General features: G+C 47.1%; 2 protein-coding genes across 3 annotated transcripts; both read left to right on the top strand.

The window, feature by feature from the left end:
* Positions 1–2,990: 2,990 nt before the first annotated feature.
* On the top strand, positions 2,991–20,707 carry LOC133351579 (tubulin alpha chain, testis-specific-like). 2 transcript variants are annotated; one of them, XM_061566893.1, is made up of 5 exons: positions 2,991–3,129; positions 17,688–17,910; positions 18,277–18,425; positions 19,039–19,719; positions 20,245–20,707. In XM_061566893.1, exons 1-5 carry the CDS (start codon positions 3,127–3,129, stop codon positions 20,539–20,541), a joined length of 1,353 nt encoding a protein of 450 aa, XP_061422877.1. In that variant the 5' UTR covers positions 2,991–3,126; the 3' UTR covers positions 20,542–20,707. The 2 variants fall into 2 exon arrangements, with proteins under 2 accessions (XP_061422877.1, XP_061422876.1); XM_061566892.1 differs by lacking the exon at positions 2,991–3,129 and adding an exon at positions 14,241–14,418.
* Positions 3,001–7,166, top strand: LOC133351580 (tubulin alpha-1A chain-like). The gene is made up of 5 exons (XM_061566894.1): positions 3,001–3,129; positions 4,402–4,624; positions 5,687–5,835; positions 5,937–6,617; positions 6,719–7,166. Exons 1-5 carry the CDS (start codon positions 3,127–3,129, stop codon positions 7,013–7,015), a joined length of 1,353 nt encoding a protein of 450 aa, XP_061422878.1. The 5' UTR covers positions 3,001–3,126; the 3' UTR covers positions 7,016–7,166.
* Positions 20,708–22,416: the final 1,709 nt, after the last annotated feature.

Here is a 22,416-nt window from a genome sequence, read left to right as displayed (position 1 = left end):
TGCACCTCCTTTGCCAGTACCACAATATAATAATAGGGGTTTTCCCCTTTTTTCTGGCAACAAAACTGAAACCTTTTTTAAATCCTTTATATTAAGTTCGCTTGCTTGCTTGCGTGCTTGCGTGCTTGCTTGCTTGCTTACGACCGTGCAAATCTTTCGGTCGTTTTTTAACCCACTTCCCGTGATCCAATCGAGCTGACATTTTGCACACAGACTCGTTGTGCGTGACAATTAATTTTCGTTCAAAAATTTTTCCCAAAATTGTACACTGTTTAGGGGAAAATAAATAAATATTTAATTACCAATTGCTTAATGCTGCCAGACAATCATCTGACCCATAGGTGGCAGCCATCTCAAGCCAGAGTACGAGAGGACTCTAGCCGCCACGCATATAAAGGATTTATAGTGAAAAACTTAGTTTTTACGGGTTAATTTTTTACAAGGATTCATATCTGCATTAACCACAATACTTGCAGTCAAAATGCAAACAAAAATATATACAGAGTGTGTTTTTCATTTGCATTTTGACTGCAAGTATTGTGGTTAATGCAGACATGAATCTTTATAAAAAAAAAGGTTTCAGTTTTGTTGCTTAAAAAAAGGGAAAAAAACCCTATTATTGTAAGCACTTCATCACATCTTTCACGACAGTGGCGACTGGTACAGACCCACACAGATCACGACCCACCGCAATCCATTGAATTTGGACGAGCACACAAAGTTCAATAAATTCATGTTTAAATGCTAAACGCCGAGGAACGTTTGAGTTAATGGAAGGGCACGCCCAGACGAAAAGGTTAAGTTCCAGTCACAAGAGGACACATTTAGGCGGTTTTTCGGTTTGGCATTAACAGCAACTGAACTGCCCCATGTTAAAAATTAACATTTCCTAAGCGACAGTTGCCATGTTATTTTAAGTTGTGTTTATGGCCAGTTGAGCTTGTGCATTGATCATTCATTTCTTGTTAGTACAGAACAGTATAAAACGTTATACTGGTAGGAACCTCCTGGTTACACCAGCCCACAGGGAATTATTGTGTCCGTCGTGCAGGGAGGGACTGGGTGGGGAGGGAGGGGCTGGGTGGGGAGAGGCTGGGTGGGGAGGTTGGGGAGGGGCTGGGTGGGGGGGCTGGGTGGGGAGGGGCTGGTCACCCCGTGGTGCCCTTATAAAACTCAACGTATAACCTACTCACGCCGGCTTGTGGCCGCCCTCACAGTCGGGTATATTTGCGGAATAAACCACGCCGCCGTTGACCCTGGCCATTGACCAAGCAACCCAACGTTCCTACCAGCTCCCTCCGCAGGAATGTGTTTTGTGATAAACGTGAAAGTGTGGTGTTTGTTGGTAAGTGGTGCACAAGCACAAAGAACAAAAAGGCATCATCATCATCAGATGTTGGCAAGAGTTCACGTCTCTAGAATAGCTCTAATTGACACTATGCCACCTCCTACAACTATCTTGCCTAAACCAATTCTGAAATTGAACAAAACTTAACACATTGTCAATAACACTGCCCTAAGATGAAAACAGATAACATGCCAAAGCAGAAATAGATCAGCAAGATTGAGTTGCTAAATGCAATTACGTGTAGTTGGAGACTGTTAGTGCAGCCTCTGCAATCTCCAAGTAAAGTATATTTTTCGTCGCATCGCAGGATCGCCATAGTGTCTCGACGGCTTGCGGGAGGGAGGCCTCCATCCAGCAGTGGATTGATCATGGCTGATGGTAATTATGCTAACCACCACCCTGAGCCTGAGTGTATGGTGCAAGTGTCTAACTATTATTATTCTTCTTCACTTTATTCTCTATCGTCTCCCTGGCATCTCTCTGCTGTCACGTTCTTACCCGCCCCAAATGGACATCTGTGAAAAAGAGCTTTACAGATTTTCGGATTCTTCCGGTATAAATAAACATTCTGATTCTGAATGTCCGGGAAAACCTGACACATTATATATTTGTTTCCTGGTTGGTGCAAGGATTGCTGACGAATATGTTGAGGAGGGTTGGTGGGGGGGTATTGATCTCGTTTCATCGGATCAATAATTGATTCATCAGAGTGGTGGGCGCGCCGGGCGCACTGCCCAACTCCGTTTAGTTTCCTTGGGGGGGGGGCGGGGGTGGGTAGGTGGGGTGGGGGCAGCGGCGGGGGATGCGTAGCTGGGGTGGGGGCGGCGGGGGTGGGTAGGTGGGGGGGAGTGGTAGGTGGGGTGGGGGGGGGCGGGGGGTGGGTAGGTGGGAGGGGAGTGGTAGGTGGGGGGGGGGGGGCGGTGGGGGGTGGGTAGGTGGGGTGGGGGGGGGCGGCGGGGGTGGGTGGTAGGAGGGGTGGGGCGGCGGGGGGGTGGGTAGGTGGGGTGGGGGGGGGCGGGGGTGTGGGTGGGTGGTAGGAGGGGTGGGGCGGCGGGGGTGGGTAGGTGGGGTGGGGGGGGCGGGGGTGGGTGGGGGTGGGGTGGGTAGGTGGGGGGAGTGGTAGGTGGGTGGGGGGGGCGGCGGGGGTGGGTAGGTGGGGTGGGGGGGGGGGGCGGGGGGGTGGGTAGGTGGGGTGGGTAGGTGGGGGGGAGTGGGTGGTGGGGGGGGGGCGGCGGGGGGGGTAGGTGGGGGGGAGTGGTAGGTGGGGGGGGGGGGGGGGGGGGGGGGGGGGGCGGGGGGTGGGTAGGTGGGGTGGGTAGGTGGGAGGGGAGTGGTAGGTGGGGTGGGGCGGTGGCGGGGGTGGGTAGGTGGGGTGGGGGGTGGCGGGGGTGGGTAGGTGGGGTGGGACGTGGGTTGGTGGCGGGGGGGGGCGGCAGGGTGGGGCTGGTCAAGGGGCGGGGCCAGTTAACGGCTCCGCGCAGAATTCGTTAAACCCAGGTTCAAATTCGATGCGGCCAATCAGCGTCGGCCTACGATGTCACGTGGGGGTGAGGGGTGCGGGGGACAAGGTCGACCAATGGCAGCGCGGCTCGTGCTCAAGCCGCTGCGCGTGACGTCACCGGCATCATATATAAGCGGCGCGCCGCGCAGGCCACGTCAGATGCTGTGTTGGCGAGACCCGTAGCGCGTCGGAGTCAACGTAGCAAGATTTGTTACTTTTCCCCCATTCCTTTTTCCGCCGTCTGCTTTAGCTAAACCAAAAAACAAACTCAATCAAAATGGTAAGTGCACTTACGCGGTTTAGATACAGCGCCTGTATGTGCGTACGTGTTTTTTTGGGAAAATTAGATTGAAAGCGGCGGTTGGAATGGTGTAAAGAAAGAGAGAACGCATGAACACACCAATGGCATTCTTAATTAAGTGTTACTAAAAGGTAAAGGTTGACTTTTAAAAAAATGATTTTAAGTGTAAATGGGAGGTAAGTGCGGTACTTTTTTTTAATTAAAGCGGCGATTTAATTAAAAAAAAAACGCGTTCCTTGAGTTTTCCCGCGAAAAAAATCTGCATTAGAAAAACGCCGTGAACTCGTTCAAGTAAATTATCCCGTCGCGTAAACTATCGTCGGAATGCGGTTGTGCCAAGTTGCGTCGTTGTACTCGGTGAAACTTTGGAATTTTCGACATTAAACTAAAAAAAAGATTGTAAAAGTGGTCGGGGGGGGGGGGGTGCCCGGCGCGCCCAGCAATTAGAGGGCGCCATCTTAGCCACCCGCAGCACCACGCGAAATGGATGCGAAGTTGTCAATTATTGGCTTTAATCTTTGCTAAATCCATGACAAAGCCGATTTCGTGGCGTGGGTGCCACCCTCTCCCCAACCTTTGACTCGCTACGGCTGGCAACAGTACAGTGCTGGAACAAATTAAAATGTTTTTTTGCATGGATTTTGTTTGCGAATACCCAAGTGCGCTCATTCTAGATTTGAAGCTTTCGTGACTGCAAGGATTCGTACTCTTAGGTTTTTTCGGTAAAGTCACGTAGGAAAAAAAATAAAAAAAAGATTAGACAAAATAATAGAAATAATATTATTTCTATAATTTTTAAAAAAATAAAAATCATAGAAATATTTACGTAAGTTTTTTTAATTAAAAATCATAGAAATAATATTTAAAATAAAATACTAGACGTAATAATTTTCTTCTTTACCTACGTGACTTTGCCGAAAAAACCTAAAAGTATAAGCATTCATGCCACATTACAGCAACATGTGGTTTTCCAACCAATTGTGATGGCCTCTGTTGTAAAGTGTGATTTTTAGTTTGCGCTTCTCTCAGCCTTAACCAAGCCTCGCAGTTAATCAGTGTGATGACAGTGTGGTTCAAGTGTCACCCCCCTCCCCATCATCATTCACGGAGCAGGCTGGCTGGCTGGCAAGTTCGCTCGTTCAGAAACGTGTGACAGGTAATGAACTAAATCTGAATATCAATAGTCCGTGGGTAAACTAACCCAGACATGTCTCTTTCACACACCCCTCCCCCTCCTTGCCCTCCGCGCAGCGCGAGTGCATCTCCATCCACGTGGGCCAGGCCGGTGTCCAGATGGGCAACGCCTGCTGGGAGCTCTACTGCCTAGAGCACGGTATCCAGCCCGATGGGCAGATGCCGAGCGACAAGACCATCGGCGGCGGCGACGACTCGTTCAATACCTTCTTCAGCGAGACGGGCGCTGGCAAACACGTGCCCCGCGCCGTCTTTGTGGACCTGGAGCCGACCGTAGTGGGTGGGTGTGGAAAGGGGGGCTGGGGGGGCTGGGTTCTAGTCTCCTTGTGGGATAGGGTGGGGTTAGTCCGTGGGGAGGGCCCCCAAATGCTGCACTGCGCAAATGTTTAAACATGGTTTCTCCCCCCCCCCTACCTCGGATGTGTAATTAACACTGGCTTTGCATGTTAAATTGTACGTGGTGGTTTATAATAAAAAAAGGATGTATACTTAAATAAATGATTATTTAAGAGAAGAGGTCTTCCCCTTTTTATGGCAACAAAACGGGTGTTAAGATTTTAAAACACCAAAATGAACATTTTACAGGAATCATCTACATTAACCACAATACTTGTGGTCAGAATGCAAACAAACTAACTGATAATATATGCATTGTCTTTGAAACTGATTGGTCCACACCAGAGAAAGCTTTTTTTTGAGCTTGGTCTCAAACGATGTTAGACCAGAGGCGTCCTCTGGTCTAACACCGTTTTATGCTTAATTGACAAAACGCCTTCTGGTGTGGACCAATCTAGTTTCAAAGACGATGCATATATTATCAGAGTTTTTTTATTTGCATTCTTACCACAAGTATCGTGGTTAATGCAGACATGAGTACTTGTAAAAGGTTTAAGTTTTGTCTTTTAACATCTTAACACCTGTTTTGTTGCCAGAAAAAAGGGGAAAACCTATTCTCAGATTTTAGTACTGGCAAAGGAGGTCTCATCATGAAACACTTATCTATGTTAAAAAACTTTATATTTCACATCAGTTCACTGCGATGGACATGGCGCATGAGAAGGTTAACGTTGAGCGGAGCACACTTTCTCAGAAAAAAAATGGCCCTTGGTTGATCACGTGGGCAGCAATGAGCTCATCGTGACGCAAGTGTGGTTTTGGCACGCCCGTTTGACTCATCGTATCCGTGACTGAACATAACAAGTGAAGAGGTCTTGAGGGTGGGGCTAAACTGCTTTTGAGCAATATCTTTATAGAGTTTAGATCTTCCCTGGGGCCACTGCTGAGAATTGTGGTTTTGTTGGGAAAGGTTAGGTGTATTGATGTTTTGGATTTTGTTTTACAGATGAGGTGCGCACTGGCACGTACCGGCAGCTGTTCCACCCAGAGCAGCTCATCACCGGCAAGGAGGATGCCGCCAACAACTATGCTCGCGGCCACTACACCATCGGCAAGGAGATCGTCGACCTGGTGCTGGACCGCATTCGCAAGCTGGTATGTATGGTTTTCCCAATTTTACCACTCCTTGTGATGTAGTTTGTCAATGTTTAATGTTGTAAGTGGCTTACAACTAACATGTTCCCCCTCTTTTTCAGGCGGACCAGTGCACAGGCCTGCAGGGCTTCCTCGTGTTCCACAGCTTTGGTGGCGGCACAGGCTCTGGTTTCACTTCACTCCTCATGGAGCGCCTGTCCGTTGACTACGGAAAGAAGTCCAAGCTGGAGTTCGCCATCTACCCAGCGCCCCAGGTCTCCACGGCCGTGGTGGAGCCCTACAACTCAGTGCTCACCACCCACACCACCCTGGAGCACTCTGACTGCGCCTTCATGGTCGACAACGAGGCCATCTACGACATCTGCCGCCGCAACCTGGACATCGAGCGCCCCACCTACACCAACCTCAACCGCCTCATCGGCCAGATCGTGTCGTCCATCACGGCCTCGCTGCGCTTCGACGGCGCCCTCAACGTCGACCTCACCGAGTTCCAGACCAACTTGGTGCCCTACCCGCGCATCCACTTCCCGCTGGTCACCTACGCCCCGGTCATCTCTGCCGAGAAAGCATACCATGAGCAGCTGTCGGTGTCTGAGATCACCAATGCCTGCTTCGAGCCGGCCAACCAGATGGTGAAGTGCGACCCTCGCCACGGCAAATACATGGCGTGCTGTTTGCTGTACCGAGGAGACGTGGTGCCCAAGGACGTCAATGCTGCTATTGCAACTATCAAGACGAAGCGCACTATCCAGTTTGTGGACTGGTGTCCCACTGGTTTTAAGGTATGGCCTCTAAACACACTTTTCAAGTACTTCAATGCCATTGTACTTAAACATATCCGTTGCGGTGATGTATTATTTTTAATTTTCCCCTTAATTTGCAGGTTGGCATCAACTATCAACCACCAACGGTTGTACCAGGAGGTGACCTGGCCAAGGTGCAGAGAGCCGTCTGCATGCTGAGCAACACCACCGCTATTGCGGAGGCGTGGGCACGTCTTGACCACAAGTTCGACCTCATGTACGCCAAGCGTGCCTTTGTGCACTGGTACGTCGGCGAGGGCATGGAGGAGGGCGAGTTCTCCGAGGCTCGTGAAGATATGGCTGCCCTGGAGAAAGATTATGAAGAGGTTGGCGTCGACTCAGTCGAGGGAGAAGGAGAGGAAGGAGAGGAGTACTGAGGGGGGGGGGAGGCTGCATTTCTGTTGCTCTTACCAAAATGTCTGCTGACTGTTCTTTTTTTCATTACTTCTATGCAAATTTTGACCTCTTGTGCTTTCTATGTGCACTTCAAACGTTTGGTTCGTTGAAATAAAATGTTATTGAGCATTGTATTGTTTCATTGCTGGTTATTTCGGGAGCATGCTTTTTTTACACGACACCTTTTTGGATGGATGCTATTCATTTTTCTGACAGCAGGTGGTGCAAGTGGTAAACCCGTTTGAAAACTTCAAATCTGAAAAGATACGTTGACGCAAATAGTCGATGTCTGAATGCTGTAATGTAAACATATCCAGGAGGTACTGGGTGGTGGAGACCACCTCAAATGTTATGTATGGAATGGTGAGTTCTGGTTTCCTACCACAATTTGCGGATGCCCAAGTAGTGGACTAGAAGTTGGATAATTGGTGCCAGCTGACCTGCGTGGCTGCCTTTGCTTCCTGGTTCCACACATTGAGTCTCCGTGAATACTGCTTTTCAAGTTTAAATTATGAAAGACGAGGTTTTACTACCCGGCTTCGCCCGGAACTGGGATTCACGATGCCCGGCCGCCTTTGTCTCTCCAGTGGCGATGTTCACACCAGTTACTCGTTTGAGGCCGAGTCGACCTAGGGGAGGCCCGGGACCCGTTCAAATAAAAGTCACCGGTGGTGGCCGTGAGCGGGAATCGAACTCGGGTGGCTGGGTTTGTAGTGCAGCGCGCCAAGCACTGCGCATGCGCGGGTGACATGCCGTGACGTCAGCTCACTTGCCGTCCGTGCAAAAATATGCATTATTGCGCCCCCCCCCAAAATATCAAAGTATTTTTTTTATAATTTTTGCATGGTGCACAGTCTGGAAAGTACCCACATGGCAAATTTAAAGTTTGCATTTCGGGAAGTACGCTAAACATTTTGAACAGACAATCACAAATTTCCCTTTTTTATATATATAGATTCAAATGGGTTTTTCAAGTGGCACCAAAGTCCAAGTTGACAGAAGATGGGCAAGCTTTTTGGGTTTGGATGACAGGTTTGTGAAATACAGTTGGCCAGTGTAACTGGAATGACTCGTAGCTATCTGGACAGCTGTCAGTGGTTTAAATTACAGTAACGGGAATCATTGCTGCTAACCCATAAGTCAGCCTGGAAACCACAGCGTTTTTGGGAGGTTTGACTCACCGTTTTGAAATTTAACCATGGTTGCCCAAGGTCTTCCAAGTCCTAGAATCCAACAATGGCATATGTTTGTATTTGGAGAAAGGGCTATCTTTCTGGGATTTGGAATTAGGTGGGAATGTGACGAGTCATGTCCTTAACATCAATTATTTTCATCTCGTGCATAAACACGTGATGCTGTAATTACGAAATGGAAATTTCATTTTTAAAGGATGGGTTTATTGGGGTTTTTTGTATTGATAATTGCAAACAAATTTGTATACATGCCGATAAAACTAACAATTGAGCTAACAATTTATATAGATGACTATATCTTCATTTCATGGCATTTTAAGCTTTTAATACTCTGCAGAAATAGACTCACACTGCTTCAATATGCAATCAGCTGTTGAGCGGAGGCTCATTAGCAATCGGCTTCTATAAATATATTATGCACAAGAAGCATGTGCTGTACATGAACCAGTTTGTCGCAACACCCAGTCCTTAAAACCCACATGGATATACTGTACTGTATAACCATCATCTCTTGCCAAAAACATGGAGCAAACCAGCAGTAATTATTTCACTCGCCTAACGAATGAGGCCCACAAAACTGAAACATATCTGGCGTTTGCTTTAAAAATGCTGATAATACTAGTCTGGAAGCTAAAGGCTAATGGACAAAAGTATTTGCATGTGTCCGGTTCTGCTTATACATGCCCTAGTGGTATACCTTTACACATTTTACCAGAGCACTTTAAAAGGAAAAGTAATCCGTGCTACCATTTGCACAATGAAGCCCTCCACGAGAAACCGGTTTAAATGTGACATTTGGTGATGTGTTGGCAGTGGTGCTCAAGCACGAAACAAATAACACTACGTTAAATGGAAGAATATAACAGGCGACGTTTCGGCCAATGACCCTTCGCTGCAAAATACGCAATGTTGCACATCCTCCACAAAAATACACTGTCATTTTTGTTATATATCTAACAACCCATCAGCCGCACGGCCTTCTGTGGTTGCAGCAGAATTGGTTCAAATAGAATAATAAAAACTCTGGACCGGTTTCGACATGCACATCTCATCAGCATAGTAAGGCTTTCAAGAGTCAATCCTGATCAACTTATGATCTTACAGCCACAAAATTGTACAATTCTACACAATCACCAGTGTCTTTGTGGAAAATATAGAAGATACGCAGCCATAGCACATTGTTTTCACTTGAATATGCGCCCGCCCCTGCGTTACGCAATCATGCGGGGCGTGCGGCGTGTAACGGCTTAAGGATTCGTATCTTTCATATCTGATCGGATCGGTCAGTGTTGGTCATCAGTGGGGCCGTGAGGACTGGCGGTTTGCTAAATCTCGTGACAGCAGCAGTGTGTAATAACGCACACCGATCCTTAAACTCATGACACATGCGTTTCAGTTTTCATTTCAGTTTCATTTATTTTGTATAGCCCTGTGAGCCATTCGGCTCTTGAATCGGGTGCAATCGCAACAAACAAAAACATGAACAATAAAACATCTTAAAGTGACTATGCGCAAACAGAAAAATCCAGGAAAAAACTGCAAAAATCTTCCAGAAAAAAGCACCATTACACCAACTCTCTGTGCAAAAATCCCAGTGGGATGCAAGTCAAACAACAAACAACCACAATTGCAACTTAGATTAAAGCCATCATTCTAACTCCGTACTGAAACTCGTGTGAGGATCGATGTTTATCTGTACAGTATTGTATAATCCGGATTATTTCACGTTCAGGGAAGACGCACCACAGACTTTTTCCCGGTGTCAATATTTATTTATACCGAAGGATGAGCTATAAAACTATTTTTCACAGATGTCAAGTCGAGACAGGTCAGACCGTTACAACAATAAAGTTAAACAAACCTTGTCACAACCCCCAACCCTTACCGGAATGTTTAACACGTAGGCTCACAAGTTATGACATCACATCTATCCATCTATTTAAGAACGAAACAGGAGGATTTTTCCACAAATCTGGCTGTCGCCTGATAATTCCGATTGTAATTACTGGTGAATCGTCGTACTCTAATTGTAAATGTTGTGCATTTTCTCTCCAACACACCGGTGTGTTGGACTAATAACGAATTGGCATGTTCTGTTTACGTGACAAACCATACTAATTGGGTGTGTCGGGTGGTGGCGGATTTAACGACACATTTATATTTGCGCGATCTAACCCAAAACAATTCTATATTATGGACCTTGCGGGAATGAATATACAGTGCTACGCACCACCAATTTTTGATGTCAAATACAGGGAAGGGTGCGTCTTACAATCCGGAGAATAAGGTACGCAGCACAGTATTAGCTTCAAGTGATCCCTCGGCCACTCGATCAAGAAGATGTCATCATGGCCAAAGCCATTGATGCCACCACACCTCACAAACATTGTCTACACATCCGTCAGATCCCGCGGATGCTGCACAGCAGCCATAGATCTGCCCTAACAGTATATCCCGCCATCTGCTCTCAAGGTCTTCCTTCCTCTTGGTCGCCAGACTTATGGCGAACAAGGGGCGAACCTAATGCATTGGTCTCGGTAACCACGGTTGACTACGTATGGTGCGAAAGAAGTTCAACATACAGTATACATGCATCCTCCATCCTCAAAACATCCAGCGTAACCGGTTTTTCCGAATTGTCTACAGTACAGGGTGGCCCAGATATTCATTTAATTTTCTAAAACTTTATTTGTTATAAATTACGGTTTATTCAAAACATTATTGAATAAGTAAAGGAAAACATGTTTAGAGGTCAACTACATTTTGACTTAAAACTTTCGTAACTGCAGGAATTCATATTCTATGGTTGAATTCATTGCTTATTAATTGACATGTTCTCCTTCATATTGCTTTTCCCTTTCCTGCTTTCCACCAAATTCCTAGCATCTGCCACATATATTGTGCTCAAATGCCAACAACTACTTTTTAAACTGCTGAGAATCAGCTCTCTCCTACTGTGTGTTACAAAGTGTATTTTGTTTATTGCAACCTCGCTGAAACTCACATCACTTTCCACTTGGGGGACCATTCCTATGCCTTTATTGAACCTGCTAACCATCCTCCACACGTTCTACTCAATGCAACCAGAGGCCGATATATTCACAATATATAAAAAAAACATTATTAATCGTAATTTCGGGTATTGTCGAAATTCACTACATCACCAAGCCACTGCCACATCTCATGATACTGTGATATGTAATATTCCACTTAGCACCTGCACACGATATATATTCACTGCTCCATCTCTGAGGATGTACTCCCACTGTCACTATTCATGACCGCTGGCCATGATCCCTTCGAGCGAAGTATCCTCCCCAACAATCGAATTTAACCTTTGCACGTTCTCCGATCCATGCGGCTGTTTCTTCAGACATCGTAAACGTCTTCCCGGATGCCCTCTATTCCTTGACTTGAGCACAATACTAAACAAATATATTATTAAATAGCTGCAAAAAACATCAGATCGCAGGAGATGGGGCGTTGGTGGTGAATAGTTGGGCGTAACTTGCAGTACCAACTGCGTTCCGTGAGCCTGTTGGATTTGCCGTGTTGCAGTGCCGCATGATACCAAAAATGCAGACAGGGGGAGGGTTTTTCGTGCTGCTGCTGATGCCACGGGGCGTGATAGTGACTCGGCCACTGCAGCCAATGGGGGTGTACAAACCAATGATGATGCTGCTGCTGGTGATTGCTGTTGGTCCCCGTTGAATGAGAGCGACGTGCCCTGGTGGTGGTTTTCTGGAAGGTTGGGGGCTGGGCACCGCGTGCGTGTGTACGTGCGTGTGTTACAACGGGGCTCATGGGTGCACGCCAGCCAATGGGGATGGCATCTGAGCCACGATGGTTGCTGTTGCATTGAGGGTCGGGCCTGGCATTGGTTGGTGGTGGGGTGGCATTGTGTTAGATGATGATGGTTGCTATTGAATTGAGGGACGGGCTTGGAGTTGGTTGGTGGTGGGGTGGCATGTGTGAGATGATGATGGTTGCTGTTGAATTGAGGGTCGGGCCTGGCATTGGTTGGTGGTGGGGTGGCATGCGTGAGATGATGGTTGCTGTTGAATTGAGGGTCGGGCCTGGCATTGGTTGGTGGTGGGGTGGCATGCGTGAGATGATGATGGTTGCTGTTGAATTAAGGGTCGGGCCTTGACATTGGTTGGTGGTGGGGTGGCATGCGTGAGATGATGATGGTTGCTGTTGAATTGAGGGTCGGGTCTGGCATTGGTTGGTGGTGGGGTGGCATGTGTGAGATGATGATGGTTGCTGTTGAATTGAGGGTCGGGCCTGGCATTGGTTGGTGGTGGGGTGGCATGTGTGAGATGATGATGGTTGCTGTTGAATTGAGGGTCGGGCCTTGGCATTGGTTGGTGGTGGGTGGCATGTGTGAGATGATGATGGTTGCTGTTGAATTGAGGGTCGGGTCTGGCATTGGTTGGTGGTGGGGTGGCATGTGTTCGATGATGATGGTTGCTGTTGAATTGAGGGACGGGCTTGGAATTGGTTGATGGTGGGGTGGCATGTGTTAGATGATGATGGTTGCTGTTGAATTGAGGGTCGGGCCTGGCATTGGGTGGTGGTGGGGCGGCATGCGTGAGATGATGGTTGCTGTTGAATTGAGGGTCGGGCCTGGCATTGGTTGGTGGTGGGGTGGCATGCGTGAGATGATGATGGTTGCTGTTGAATTAAGGGTCGGGCCTTGACATTGGTTGGTGGTGGGGTGGCATGCGTGAGATGATGATGGTTGCTGTTGAATTGAGGGTCGGGTCTGGCATTGGTTGGTGGTGGGGTGGCATGTGTGAGATGATGATGGTTGCTGTTGAATTGAGGGTCGGGCCTGGCATTGGTTGGTGGTGGGGTGGCATGTGTGAGATGATGATGGTTGCTGTTGAATTGAGGGTCGGGCCTTGGCATTGGTTGGTGGTGGGTGGCATGTGTGAGATGATGATGGTTGCTGTTGAATTGAGGGTCGGGTCTGGCATTGGTTGGTGGTGGGGTGGCATGTGTTAGATGATGATGGTTGCTGTTGAATTGAGGGACGGGCTTGGAATTGGTTGATGGTGGGGTGGCATGTGTTAGATGATGATGGTTGCTGTTGAATTGAGGGTCGGGCCTGGCATTGGTTGGTGGTGGGGTGGCATGCGTGAGATGATGGTTGCTGTTGAATTGAGGGTCGGGCCTGGCATTGGTTGGTGGTGGGGTGGCATGCGTGAGATGATGATGGTTGCTGTTGAATTAAGGGTCGGGCCTTGACATTGGTTGGTGGTGGGGTGGCATGCGTGAGATGATGATGGTTGCTGTTGAATTGAGGGTCGGGTCTGGCATTGGTTGGTGGTGGGGTGGCATGTGTGAGATGATGATGGTTGCTGTTGAATTGAGGGTCGGGCCTGGCATTGGTTGGTGGTGGGGTGGCATGTGTGAGATGATGATGGTTGCTGTTGAATTGAGGGTCGGGCCTTGGCATTGGTTGGTGGTGGGTGGCATGTGTGAGATGATGATGGTTGCTGTTGAATTGAGGGTCGGGTCTGGCATTGGTTGGTGGTGGGGTGGCATGTGTTAGATGATGATGGTTGCTGTTGAATTGAGGGACGGGCTTGGAATTGGTTGATGGTGGGGTGGCATGTGTTAGATGATGATGGTTGCTGTTGAATTGAGGGACGGGCTTGGAGTTGGTTGGTGGTGGGGTGGCATGTGTGAGATGATGATGGTTACTGTTGAATTGAGGGTCGGGCTTGGAGTTGGTTGGTGGTGGGGTGGCATGTGTGAGATGATGATGGTTGCTGTTGGATTGAGGGACGGGCTTGGAGTTGGTTGGTGGTGGGGTGGCATGCGTGAGATGATGATGGTTGCTGTTGAATTGAGGGACGGGCTTGGAGTTGGTTGGTGGTGGGGTGGCATGTGTGAGCGTGTTTGTAACAGAGTTGGGGGGGAGGAGGGAGGCATGTGCCCGCAAAAATGCCGCATCCTGTTGAGTGAAAGGGGGCAGTGTCTTAGCTGGGAGGGGGGAGGAGAATTGAGATCGGGCGGGGGTATAAATAGAGGCGTTCATTCCAGAGTGCGACACAGCCTCACTGTTTGAGAGACCCGTAACGCGTCTCAGGGCAGTCGACGTTCAGCAGCAGCAGTAGTTTGCATTCAGAGGCTCAAGGCTTCTTTCTGGAAGCTCATCCCCACCCAACAAGTCAACGACAATGGTGAGTTTATGTAACGCAGCCTAATTTTATTTTTTTACCGCCAACCCGCTGTCGTGTTAGTGTATTATCTAGAGAGAGAAAACAAATTTGAGTTGAGTTTTTTTTAAAAGACAAATTTTTAAAATGTTAATTTAAGCATCCTAACGTTTTTGGAGTGTCGAGTTTTCGCTGAAGAAATTTGAACCGGATTAATTTTGATGAGTATCGGTCGTAAATTACGTATTAAGATCGTGTTTTTGTGCTCGACGATGTGTAAAATTGTAGCTACCCGCGACGATTCCGTCGTAAAGTTTATAGTTAATTAAAAACTACGAATAACAAACCGTCGTGGAATTGTAACAAGACGATTTTGCCTTTTGTAACCGCGGAAATGCCGAATTTTTTTTTCCGAGTTGCCATTTTTTTCTCTCCGCCCATACAACTGCCAATGCTGCCGCCTCCCCGATTTAATAAAGATTCTTAGTTAAAAAATGTGAAACTAACAATGATAGTATAGAGTGCGACGAAAGGAACCGGTAAATAAAGAATTACGTTTCGTCTTTTGTGTCCTTTTGGGAGGGAAAGCGGCGATGTCCGTCGGCGCCGTTGGCCGCGCCCATGTTTTTTCGAACGTAATTTTTGTTATTCAGCTGTCGATTTTTAGCCCATACATGGCTTTGCATTTTTAGTTCGAGATATTTATATATACTGCGTGTTCGTAAGATCCTCCCTTGATAAAAAAAAACACGTATCTGCTTGAAATAAATTTTAAATCTGCTCGTAAAAGGTATAACGGGTGGGGGGGGGGGGAGAAAAATTAGGCGCCAAAATGAAAAAAGACGACTTAACGTTTTGACAATGGAGTTTTATCATCTCATGCTTTACACACTTTTTTTGTAACGACGAATAGTTGTGCCTTTAGGTTATTTTTCGTTGCCGTCAAAATGTAAACGTCGCAAAGCTTTCTGCGGCAAACATTTTGTTAACTGCGGCCGGCGTTCGTTTAAATAAAGAATCGATGCGGTAATCGATTCTTTTTTTTCTTCCTCTTTAAGCCGGTTGTAATGTACTGTAATCTTAAGTTCTTTCGGTAAAGTCACGTAGGTAAAATAATAATAAAATAATACTAACAATAAATGAAAATTTAAAAAAATTTAACCACGGGGAAGCTTCAAATCTAGAATGTAATATACTGGACCGCTTTGTACGACTTTCAAACATCCATTGATAAATATAATTTTGAAATTGGTGTCAAAAAGCCGTTCGCGTTGTGGTCGCGTGACATGGCGGCGTCGGTTTGTCCATACTTCCCCACTCTGGTTCACGAGTTGCGTGGCGGTAAAAAAAAAGTGCGTGCGGGCGCTGCTCTGTGGAATGCACCGCGCAAGAATCGCTTTGGGGTGTTGGTGTATCGCTCCCCCACTGATGATGTTACCCTCGTGAATTGAAATAATCGGGTGGGTGGGGGTCTTGGTAGCGCATTGCGACTGCTGCTGCGCCATATCTCCCAACGTTCATACAAAACCATCTAAAAGTCGATTTTCGTGTTCGATTCCTGTGAGCTTCGCTCGCGAATCGTCCCGAATCGACTTAGACACCCGCCCCAACTGCCAACGTTGTAAAAAAAAAATCGCAGGTCGATTCCGTTGGTGAGTGCGAATCGTCCCGAATCGATCCGCTCTCAATTCCAACGTCGCCACACTGCCGCCATGCGCACGCGGTGTGGGGGGGGGGGGGGAGACGGGGGGGGGGGGGCTCTGCGGCGTGCTCTCATTGGCCGGCACTCCCGTCACGTGATTGGCCCACGCCCTTGAAACGATCACGCGGCCGGGGGGGGGGGGTGAAACGTTTCCGGGTCCGTCCCCACGTGATCTGCACGTGTCGTGGGGTTCTTGGGCTTCGGGGGCATTTGAGCCGCCATTTGAGGCCGTTGTGTGTGTGTGTGTGGCATTCCCACGTTCCTATGGCCGGGTCTAATAAAAACATCGCTAACCGCCCCTCCACTATCACTAATCTCAAGCATTCAAATGAATATTGTTTAAAAAAAAGTGCTGGCTGTGGCACTGGTTAATTTCTTTAAAAACATTGCTGCAGTATTTGAAAAATGCGGCAAGATTTGTGGGCATTAATATGCCCCTGTTGTAGCTACCATATTACATTTTCGCTTGATGCATTACACATGCGAGTCGTAACCAGTAGGTGCAGCCATCGCGCAGTGCTTGAAGAATAAAAAAAACTTGCCCAACGGTTCTCGATCTTTCCGTGAGTGCTTTCGTCCGTCGCAACTCGAAAACGCCTTCACCAATGTAGCGCTGTCGCAGTGCGCACGTCACTGCTCATTATTAATCGCCCACCCGCCACAGCGAGACTTACCAGCCAACACCACTAGGGACGCCACATTTGCAAGTGACGCAGTACTTAAACCAACAAAGATTACGTCAAATGAAATGGTGTACAACAGTGTCGGTCTGGGTAAATTGGGGATAATTTTAGAAAGATATATACAATGTATCCATGACATTTTTACGTAGACTATTTTAGACATCAATTTAAACATTTTCCATCGGAACTCATTTTTATGTTACATAATGTTTGCAGTTGTGATGTCATTAGTACGGTTCTTGAATTGAAATTACATTTTCATTCACAGGCTCTTATTTTAGTGTTGAGCTGCAAATCGGTGACCCCACAGTGCGTGTAAAATGTAGCGGCCCTCATGCCTAATAAACCTGCCTTTCCGATCTTTTAACGTGCAAAAGCAATTGAGCTTTGTCTGCTCGGGCAAAAATTAGCAGGTGGTGGGGAGTACCCATGAGAGGCTGGAGTGAGGCCAGGGCAGAGCTATCCGGAGGCCCCAAGGGACGGTGCTGCCTGCGTTAAGTAGGACTCGACGGATGGAGTGTCGAGACAGCAGCTGGAGACCCGGGCTATTGGCAAAGCAAAGGCTTATTCGCCCCAAGTAACTAGAGCCCCCCCTCCCCCGTCATAGTCATGAAAATATTGTAAGTCCGAAATATAGGAATGCACTAAATACTAGCATCTTGAGCTTTGATTCTAATGAATCGTCAAGTTCATTCTAAGAGTAACTAATTATGTTTTGGTTTCACACGTTTGAACCAATATGCGAATTCACTCATCTGAAAGATTATTGATGTTATGAAAAAAAAGAGGTTCATTATTAATTCAGAACCTCACTAAAACAAAGGCCACTGAGAAATGCACCTGGTGATTCAGCGCTTTAATTTCCGTCTTTCATCTTCTTATTCCTTACCCCCCCCACCTCTGCGCAGCGTGAGTGCATCTCCATCCACGTGGGCCAGGCCGGTGTCCAGATGGGCAACGCCTGCTGGGAGCTCTACTGCCTAGAGCACGGCATCCAGCCCGACGGGCAGATGCCGTGCCATGACAACATCGGCGGTAGCGCCAGCTCCTTCAGCACGTTCTTCAGTGAGACCAGCGCCAGCAAGTACGTGCCCCGCGCGATATTTGTCGACCTGGAGCCAACCGTGGTTGGTAAGGACTGCTTCTTCAGCACACTACGATTTTGCAGCAAGCACAACATTTGTGGGAAGAGAATTAAATGGACTGCAGTTTAACAAACTATATTGACTTGGCAAAATAAAAATTTGTTCTTGTAATATTGTATTGTGATTTCCCGAATAAGGGCACACCCATTTTTTATTAACATTTTTTTGTGTCTCGTACATTGATTACATTTCTGCAATGGTGGAAAATCTGACATGGATGTAACGCTCAAGTATCTTTCATAGACTGCATTAACCCACATCTAATGCTGAATTTCAGTCTTGTGCTACTACACCACTGTGCGATTTTAATAAATCCAGAATTTCTAACAATGCTTTATTTGGCATTTAACAGATGAAATTCGCACCGGCACGTACCGGCAGCTGTACCACCCGGAGCAGATGATCACCGGCAAAGAGGATGCCGCGAACAACTACGCTCGTGGTCACTACACCATCGGCAAAGAGATTGTCGACCTGGTGCTGGACCGTATCCGCAAGTTGGTATGTCAATGCCCACAAAAATCTCCGCATTGTTATCCTACCTAAACATGTATACCTGTTTTCTCTGGTTTAATATCACTGTCAATCTCCAGGAAGAGAAGCGATGCAAGTCTTGTGTGTGGGGGGGAAATAAAAGGGCATTTTGGAGGCAGGAGTGGTTATATGTTGCTGTATCGTTCAGAGAGCTGATTTTTAACTAAGCAGTTTGAAAAGAACTTCTTGGCATTTGAGCACAGGTGTCCCGAGACGGATGCTAGGAATCTCGTGGCAAGATGGGATAAGCAATGTGGAAACCTGGTGGAAGAGAACATGATAGGTAAGTATACAGTAGACAGGATTAGGCCAAAAGTTGCGCTGGGTGGGACGTGTGCAGGATGGAGGTGGGCCGGTTACCCATAAAGGCATTGGAGTGGTCTCCACGAGTCCGGCGATCAAGGGGAAGACCTAAGACCAGATGGTTGGATACTGTTAGGGCAGATGTTGGAGGTCGCGTGTCTGCTGTGCAGCATCCGCGGGAGCTGACAGAAGGTATAAAGTGTTGCCGAAGTGTTGTGCCGCAATTGACTTTTGTTTGGCCATGATTGCATGTTGACCTATTGTTCTTTATCTCCAGGCGGATCAGTGCACAGGCTTGCAGGGCTTCCTCATCTTCCACAGCTTCGGTGGAGGCACGGGCTCTGGCTTTGCCGCCCTCCTCATGGAGCGCCTGTCCGTTGACTACGGCAAGAAGTCCAAGCTGGAGTTCGCCATCTACCCAGCGCCCCAGGTCTCCACGGCCGTGGTGGAGCCCTACAACTCGGTGCTCACCACCCACACCACCCTGGAGCACTCTGACTGCGCCTTCATGGTCGACAACGAGGCCATCTACGACATCTGCCGCCGCAACCTGGACATCGAGCGCCCCACCTACACCAACCTCAACCGCCTCATCGGCCAGATCGTGTCGTCCATCACGGCCTCGCTGCGCTTCGACGGCGCCCTCAACGTCGACCTCACCGAGTTCCAGACCAACTTGGTGCCCTACCCGCGCATCCACTTCCCGCTGGTCACGTATGCCCCCATTATTTCGGCAGAAAAAGCATACCACGAGCAGCTGTCGGTGTCCGAGATCACCAATGCCTGCTTTGAGCCGGCAAACCAGATGGTGAAGTGCGACCCCCGCCACGGCAAATACATGGCGTGCTGCATGCTGTACAGAGGAGACGTGGTGCCCAAGGACGTCAATGCTGCCATCGCAGCCATCAAAATGAAGCGTTCCATTCAGTTTGTTGACTGGTGTCCCACTGGCTTCAAGGTGTGTGAAACTGGCCTGTGGCATTTTGCAGAAATGCATTTTGTTAATCATGGAATTATGTTTTGCATGTTGCGATCATGTTGCTGGTAATGAGAATTTAGTGACATTACAAATTCTAGCCTTTTAAAAAATTACATGCGCAACCATAATCTTGCATAATTCCTATATACAAGTTATTTTTGCAAATGTCACTTCAGCGTCTGACTGGTCATTTACTAATGTAAAAAGTAAATATTTGAGAAGCACTAAACTTGGAAGCAATTTAACTTTATTTTGACCCAATCTTAGTAAAGAAACTAATGTACTTCCAGACCATAATTTTGGGAGCACAATCTAAAACTATTGGGTTTTATATTTATAAACATGAGAAACATTCTGAGAATTCTTGACATTTTCATTTTGATTATTGAGCATTAGAATTTGCAATGGACATTGTGTAGAAGTACATTTAATTGCATTTTAGTGTCTTAAATGGAGATGATCGTGCAACATTTTGTATTGAGTCCAATCTTTTTTTCCCTCCAGGTTGGCATCAACTACCAGCCACCAACCGTTGTGCCGGGTGGTGACCTGGCCAAGGTGCAGCGCGCCGTCTGCATGCTGAGCAACACCACTGCAATTGGGGAGGCATGGGCTCGACTTGACCACAAGTTCGACCTCATGTACGCCAAGCGTGCCTTTGTGCACTGGTACGTGGGGGAGGGCATGGAGGAGGGAGAGTTCTCCGAGGCCCGTGAAGACATGGCAGCCCTGGAGAAAGATTACGAGGAAGTTGGGATCGACTCGCTGGAAGGAGAGATGGAGGATGAAGACGAGTATTAAGAAGACTTAACGAAAAGCCCAAAGTTGTTGCCAGATGCCTCTTGATTGCGCCATCTGTTTATTCGTTTACTTCGTGCAATTTATTTTCTGATGCTTTTGTGTCGCAATTGAAATTGTATGTTGCCTAGATTTGTTTCAAAATAAAACCCACTGCAATGATACAGAATGTTGTTTCCCTGGAGTAATTTTTAAATGCTTGCTGGACATTTGAGTTGAAAAATTGTTGGGTGAAATGGTGAAGAGGTGGAGTGTGTGAGGTGTGAGTTATATTTTGGTTCAACTCCTGGTTGGTGTTCAGATGGCCCTTCATTGTTCTCCCTGGATCAAAGAACCCTTGCCATAGGAGTGAAAATTCCACTAGTTTTTCTGTAAGTAATAACTTTTTTAAAACACGCTTTTATGAAATGTATTAGTAATGGAAACTCCAGGAAGTGGCCCCGAAGCTTGCCACAACGCAAGGGACCGTGGCCAATTACAGCCAACGTGGGTTTACCGTGGACAATTGGACCCAAGCTGAAACCACAATGTTGCAAACATTTCTTACGATGGAATATAGTATTGTCATTGGTATGACATAAGTATACCAAGTTTTCAGTCTATGCCAAATTGGGAAGTGGGTAAAAATTGAGTCACAATATTTGAGGATACGAGAACAACACGGAGTTAAATAAAAGCGTGTAAAAATGAGTGCCTGATGCACTTTAGTGGGAGAGCAACGGCCTTTTTTAGAGTGGCGACTTATGCCTTGTGTTGGGCAGTTGCCTTTTAAAGACTGCACCTACGTGGTTTTTATTAATCTTGGTATCCCCTCCATTTGCCATGTTCAAGACATTTTATTCATCATGGTACAGAGGCTGATTTTTAACATTGGCTTTCCGGTTCTAAAATTGGCCCACTTAATTTCTAACTTCCTTTTCAAGTACCACGTTGCATGTATGGGGGGTAGTAGGGTGCAGTGGTTCCTACACTGGAAAATGACCGAGTTTGACTTCAAGTCCTGTATTACACAGTAATTTCAACCAACCCTTGCTTGGCACACCCCCTTCAAAACATTGGTCATCGTGGTGAGGTATCATCAAAGCAACTGGCATGGAGGCTTTCGGTTTATATTTTAACCAGGTAAATTCCAAATACCAGGATGGTCTAATCTGCAACATTGGTCTAGTACAGATAGGGTTCTACAGTTCTTCCTCAAAACGGCAATTCAATACGGGTGTACGTGGTGGGAAAACAACACGTGGTAACCCTATTTCATTGTAGCTTTTGGTTGCCGTCTTCGGGAGCCTTGAGGTTGCAAGGCTACATGAGATTCTGCTTTATACATGTTGCACTTTTGCACCGTGTGTAGCCAACCACATGCTAACTGGAGGTACGATATGAAACTTAAGAGTTTGCAATTCCCCTTTTATTGCAAGCCTATTTCACTGGGACAATCCAAAGTACGATTTAGAAATTGCAGTACTCTAGCAATTTTCATACAGATTTCACCTATTTGGTGGCGTGGTGGTGAAGCAGTGGTGAGTGCTGTGCCTAATGAGGCAGGTAACCTGAGTTTATTACCGGTCACGACTGACATCGGTGGCGAGTAACTTGCATTAACCAGTGTGGCCAAGCAACCCGAATGACCCAAAGTGTTGGGAGAACTGGATTTACAACGTGATGTAAAGTAGTGGGTTGTCAAAACGGGGGCTGTAAATTATTTCTGCATTTTTAAATTAACTGACATTCTTCAATGATTGCCGTTCATTAACTGCAACTTGTGCGTTGGAGTCTATATTTTTTTTCCGCTTGGCAAATGTTCGTCAATGTGATTAGAATTATCAAGACCGGACTTGCCTTATGTCAGATTCCCAAGGCTGACATTTTTTCCATTTA

Source organism: Lethenteron reissneri, chromosome 38 (genome assembly GCF_015708825.2).
Source record: "Lethenteron reissneri isolate LAM-NWPU_2019-01 chromosome 38, ASM1570882v1, whole genome shotgun sequence".
Lineage (NCBI taxonomy): Eukaryota > Metazoa > Chordata > Hyperoartia > Petromyzontiformes > Petromyzontidae > Lethenteron > Lethenteron reissneri.
This window is presented reverse-complemented; position numbering and strand designations above follow the sequence as displayed.